This window comes from Tarenaya hassleriana, unplaced genomic scaffold, assembly GCF_000463585.1.
Source record: "Tarenaya hassleriana unplaced genomic scaffold, ASM46358v1 Cleome2, whole genome shotgun sequence".
Taxonomy (NCBI): Eukaryota; Viridiplantae; Streptophyta; class Magnoliopsida; order Brassicales; family Cleomaceae; genus Tarenaya; species Tarenaya hassleriana.
The window spans coordinates 5,401,716-5,407,715 of NW_010965372.1; the positions used below are offsets into that span (position 1 = coordinate 5,401,716).

The window sequence follows — 6,000 nt, forward strand, 5'->3', positions numbered from 1 at the left end:
GGCTTTTAGGTCATTTTCTTTTCCTTTTTTTAAATTAATTTTAGGAGTTATGTAGTTTTTTACTTTGGCAAAATTCCCTATTCCATTCAATTATGTAAATTCAGAACAAGATTAGCAGGCAGAAGAACAGATTTCAAACTTTGAAGCTTGCTTGTGATCAATCAATCATATATTTCTTTCTTTCAATTCATTAATTTCATTCAATTATGTAGAGGCTCTAAAGAAAGATTCCTCTATTTTTTTTTTCAAATTTGATTTGAGTGAGCAAAATGTCCATTATCAACTCCTAAGCCGTACAAAACCCCAGAATACTTCTTCAGACAACCAATGAAGAAGTTCTCCTTCAGCTTCCTGTAAGAACGTAGAGTGAGCAAACTATCTGAACCAGCTTGGTGACAGACCCCGACACGTTCTACCTCCAGAAGCTCGGCGAGCTTGTTCAGTCCGCCGTGGAGGCTGTTGCAGAACCTCATCAGGTGTTTGATGTCGTAAAGAATCGGGAAATACATGTTGATCAGCTTGAAGAATCCTGATTGCATCTCGGGCAGATTCCGATTTGTCAGGAGCTTCAGCAACCCGAAATCGTACCCACTGTGGAATGTCACCCATTGGATGTCCTCGTTGAGTACTAACCCTGATGATATCAAGAGCTCGGCGAATCTCCCAGAGTCGATGCCATTCTCGTTGTTCTTTGTGAAATCGATGCCTGACTGGCGAAGAAGCTCGATGGAATCTTGGGAGTAGATGTCGGAGTTGGGATCGAATTCCCGTAAATTGAACTGCCAGATGCAGTGCTTGTCCGTTCCACAGGTCGGGAGGTTGCCATTCTCGTCGGAAAAGGTGAGTCCGATTTGAATCAGCTTCAACATGTTCACGTTCAACTTCAAGGTCTCGTAATGGTAATCATTGCTTGTCTTGAAGATCCCTACCGATCTGCAGACTATTCCCGGGAACTCCGTGTCCATGGAGACGTACGGGAAATCATCTACGATTTGTCGAATCAGAGCGAACTCCTCTTCCAGATTGTCGTTCCAGACCTCACAAATCTGGACCGAGTCGTCCTTCGGAAGAAGCGACATCACTCTGCCGATGGTCGAAAATGTTTCGGGCTACAAAGTTCACCAGCATCTGGATGACGATGAAGACGGAAGAAATCGACACCCTAGAACGGATCTAATTCAATACCCGATCCGGTTTCTGCTTATCTGCGGATAATCCAACACCAATGATCAACACCACAATCACCAAATCCGAATCATAAATCGCATGGAAATCCCTTATCTCACACTCGATTCGACGAAACCGATCATAAACACATATCAAATCCCGCGTGCTCAAGCACATATTCACACGCGTGAAGAATCATACACATCGACAATCACATATCTACGTACGTGTATATATACATATATATATAGAGAGAGAGAGAGAGAGAGTTAGGGAGAGACAAAGGCGTTCGTGGCGATGATACGAACCTGGGGATCAGAGCGAAGGAGATGGAAAGTTCTGGAGAAGGCGAGGCTAGGGTTTTCAGGGGATGTGGTGGTTTATTGAAGGTCGTGGCGGGGAAGAAGAGGACGTTAAGAAATGGATTTTTTTTTCACCTCTTTTTAGCCCCCCGTTTTTTAAAATTAAAATTTTCTTGAATCTTTCTTTGGTTGAATTTGTTTCCGTTCCGTTTCCCACAAAATTTCGAGTTTCCTTTTCACCCCCAATTATTTATAGGGCTCACATTTTCTCTTATAAGAGAATCATTTTAATTTTAAGATAGTGCTACTAAGTAGAAATAGAAATATGCAAAAGTAAATAAAAATTATGTCAGCATACCAAACCCACAAATTATAAACCATAATATTTTTCTAAAAAAAATCCCCAAAAAAATGGTGCACATATCATATGTAGTTGAATATATTCTAAGCATAACAACGATAATTATCATACAACTGCAAAGACTGGACAAAAACATCCATAAATTAGATACATAGGATAATGAGTAAGATTCATGTTAGTGAAGGATACAAATGCCCTCCCACTACATCTGATCAGAATATACAAAACATAGAGTCTAAGAGTAAACACAATGCCTAGTTCAGGCATATCTTAGGACAGAAATCCGTCCTCTTTTCTTCTTCTTTATCCATCCAAACCCTGCATCAGAGAAACACCAGGCTATGATATGATGGTGATAAACTTCAGATCATACTTCACACCATATATATATATGTATGTATGTATCCGAAATTGTGTTGGATTATTATTTGTCCGACTATTTCATCATCCATGGGTGTCAATCTGGCAAGTTGAGCGAAATCCGGAAGCACAAATCATGAAATGGATCATTCCTACCATCCTATTGGTTGAGATGAACTATATCCATTCCTACCATCAAAGTATGTCCATATGATGCAGATGGATCAACTAATGGAGAACGAAAAGCGTACCCTCAATTTCTCTTCCTCTTAAGATTTTTGATGCTGTTCGCGATGTATGCAATCACTTCCTTTAACGTCGCTTTTCGTCCTTCTTTGAAATTCCAAAGCTCTGGTACAACATACCTTCCGCTTCCATTATACTCGTTAAGCTCCTCAAGTGCCGTCTTAACTGCATTCTGTACCTCTTCTCCCCATTCCTCTTTAAGCTTCTTGAGCTTCTCGTCTTCTTCATCTGCCACCTCCTGCATTGACACACCATCATCCATACTACCGATTCAGAAATGTACCTCCTGCATTGTTTATCCTCTTCTTCTATTACTCTGTTACAGGTTTCTAATCAACAATAATATGTTAAACAGAATCTAATTTTTTTTTTCCGATCAAACTGCTCTCGAAGAATGCACCTGCAGGATGCCAACTCAGCAAGCTAATGACAGTACAGAATGTGGCAGAGACACGGGGAAATAATGCAAGTGGTGGAACATTGGGAGAAAAACGAACCGTGGCTTTTCCCCCATAAGTGGTGATTTTAAACGGATGCCATGCTGGATCTTTGAGGTTTTCCTGCCATTGTGAGCAAAGCGTGGCAGCCTGTATCACAGCTTCTTCAGGAGGGAACCTCTGTTTGCACACGACTTGGAAGGGCTTGTCGTCAATCTCTCCCATTCTCTTTACCCCGATATTTGTACCGTTACCCAACAATTCTGGCAAACCCTGTATGAAAGAGAAGAAATTAAATGACTCTATTCACATGGAGAGCCCCTTATTGAGTACGGACACAAGCAAAAAGACTAAACACTTGCAGCTAAGATTCAACGACATGGTTGCCACAATCAGTATGGTAATTAATAGACAAAATGTAATGGTAAGAATCTGCAAGTGTCATTGAGTTCAACTGGCAGTTGATTGACTGTAGTTAGAGCATGCAAGAAGAAGATATATACCGCTATCAATGCTTTCCTCGCAACTTGTATCTCGTCATTACTTTGACGTTCTTTAGTCATGAGGTGTGTATTCATGAGCTCCATGTCTTCTAGCTCAGATTTTTTTTCCTCCAATTCTTCATTCATTTCTTTCATTTTCTGTTTCACTGCTTCATCATCTTGATCCTCAAGATGCTTCATGACTTGTAATTTCCCTTTCAGCTCTTGAATCTCCATCTCAAGTTTCTGCTTGGTGTCTAGCTGCTTCTCAAGCTCAAGAATTTTTTTCAGGGCCTCTTCTTTTTGCCTCTGGAATTTAAAAAGAAAAGAATTCCAAGATTAAACACAGATAAAGGAACTTGTTTTCTAGAACTCCATCCACATATGCAAGAATCTGATTCGAGCTGTGAAATATATAACACACCTTATGTTCATTTACAAGTCTCAAAACATTCTCGTCAGCCCTCTTCTGCTCCTGGGAAGCTAACTGAAGCGAGCAGTTCATTATATCGCTCTGCCACAACAAAACAAGACATAAATACCGTTAGGAACCTAAAATACGCATATACAGACATATGCACATATAGATCATTGCTAGTAGATTAAAGTTTCAAAGGACTACAAAATATTGCCTTCTTCTTGTCTTCTTCGAGTTTCTTCCTCTCAATTTCAGTTAGAGCTTCTTTTTTCTCCAGCTCTCTGCTCCAGCCCTTGAGCTTCCTCATTTTCTCCTCCAGCTCATCGCTCAACCTCTCCTTTTCTGCGAGGATTCTCTGGATATTGTCACGTGAGATCTTCTGCATCTTCTTTCTTTCTGAAAGGGAGAACAAAAATGAAAAAACTTAACACATAGACCTAATGATTTTGGGTTGTAAACGTTAAAGGAGCTAAGATGTTTTATTCATCCCCATTAAAAGTTTCTAAAAGCTCAAGTTCCTACATGGACAAAACTACTTCACATGAGAGATTGATGAATCATGCCTATATTTCCAATGCACAAAGAAAACAGAAACTTGTTGCAAACCTATCAAAAAAATTCCATGCAGATTGTCTTTCTCTTGGAGCACCCGACTTAGTGACATTGCCTCCACATCATATTTGTACTGGAGTTTGTTGAGATCCTCATTTGTCAAGGCAATTTTAGTTGTTAGACTTTCCAGTACACTGTTTCTATCCTGCAGTGCTTCCTCGACGATATCAGAAATTGTGCTCAGCTTTCCCTCCTTTGAAAGGTATTCCCCTATGGGCCCAGAAGATTTGTAATCATCTGCACGTGCAACCCACCCATAGCCCTTGGAACCAAAATCCCCTCTCTTCACGGCCAAATCCTTTTTGCCGCATCGCTCAGTTTCAAACTCCTTTTCAAACTCTGTGGCATTTACAAACCCGTTCCAGTCTCTATTGAACTTCACAATAACATCAACTTCAGAATCCTGTTCATTCCAGAAGGATTCCACCCCAAGAGGCGTGAACTTAGAAAGCCTCTTCAACCAATATCCTGAGTCAAGCAAAGACTCCTTATCATCTGATCTATTTACTGGGTTGACAACTATCCCCATCCATGGCCAGACGTAAATATCACCCGGTTTTGGCTCTAATTGCTTAGACAGAGGAACTGGAGGGCATGGAAGACGTTCCGCATCACCAGCTAGATCTTTCTCCAGGTAGTTTGCCAAAGCAAGATGATTAGCCTTTTGCTTTGCACTTCTGTTGGCAGATCCTCTGGCAACACCAGAAGCATGAGCAAACAACTCCTTGTACTTGTAATCTTGCTTTTTCTTGCCCGAACAAAACGGGCATCGCAGAGTTCCATTCACCTTAACTTTGAATTTCCCACTCTGTAGAAGTTTATATGGCTTCTCAGAGTACTCATCAATCTCTGACTCGCTAATCTCTGACTCGACATCAGAATCGGTATCCATCTTAGCTCAGCTGACCTGGAAACACAGTTTAGGAATCTCTTGAGACGGAAAGTCTACCTCACAAGAATTAACATAAGCAATCGACAAAATTAATTCATGCCTTCATGGTACCAGTAAACGAAAAACTAGTCTCAGCATTCTATAACCACAGAAAGTTTGACTTCGATATCAACAATGTCCTAATGCCAAGCAGAAATTATGTACATTAGCACTCATGAAACGCTCAGTCTGTGGAGAAAACTGTAGGTACAAGCAAGATCAGCATACACATACGATTGGTAGGCTAAATCCAAAGAACTTCAAATGGTTCCCATAGGGATTGATAACATGCATTATCAAATGGAAGAATGTAATGGTTCCAAGCAGAACTTACACGAAATTAAGTACAGTCTGATAACGGATATGCACTCATGCAACACTCAATTTGTAGATAGCATATAAAACCGAAGGTACAAGTATAATAATAGACATGCATTATCATTTCCAGTGAAAGAACCATACACACCGACAATCACATATCTAAGTAGTGTGTATGTGTGCGTGTGTGTATACAGAGAGAGAGAGAGAGAGAGAGAGAGAGAGGCGTTCACAGCCATGTTTCAAACCTGGAAATCAGAGGGAACTTGACGGGAAATTCTGGAGAAGGCGAAGAAGCTAGGGTTTTCAGAGGATGTGGTGGTTTATTGTTCTGACTTCTGATCGTCGGGGGGGGGGGGGGGGGGG

The 6,000-nt window shown here is 40.8% G+C and overlaps 2 protein-coding genes across 2 annotated transcripts; both read right to left on the reverse strand.

Moving 5' to 3' along the window:
- Nucleotides 1-111: 111 nt before the first annotated feature.
- LOC104812432 (probable CCR4-associated factor 1 homolog 7) lies at nucleotides 112-1,607 on the reverse strand. Its single transcript, XM_010539577.1, has 2 exons — nucleotides 1,476-1,607; nucleotides 112-1,205 (listed from the first exon to the last, which is right to left on the reverse strand). Exon 2 carries the CDS (start codon nucleotides 1,077-1,079, stop codon nucleotides 246-248), a length of 834 nt encoding a protein of 277 aa, XP_010537879.1. The 5' UTR covers nucleotides 1,080-1,205; nucleotides 1,476-1,607; the 3' UTR covers nucleotides 112-245.
- Nucleotides 1,608-1,897: 290 nt separating this feature from the next.
- Nucleotides 1,898-5,983, reverse strand: LOC104812433 (factor of DNA methylation 1). The gene is made up of 8 exons (XM_010539578.2): nucleotides 5,883-5,983; nucleotides 4,380-5,292; nucleotides 3,988-4,169; nucleotides 3,780-3,869; nucleotides 3,377-3,664; nucleotides 2,934-3,146; nucleotides 2,442-2,674; nucleotides 1,898-2,148 (listed from the first exon to the last, which is right to left on the reverse strand). The coding sequence occupies exons 2-7, from the start codon at nucleotides 5,275-5,277 to the stop codon at nucleotides 2,444-2,446; spliced, it is 1,902 nt and encodes a 633-aa protein (XP_010537880.1). The 5' UTR covers nucleotides 5,278-5,292; nucleotides 5,883-5,983; the 3' UTR covers nucleotides 1,898-2,148; nucleotides 2,442-2,443.
- Between the last annotated feature and the right edge of the window lie 17 nt (nucleotides 5,984-6,000).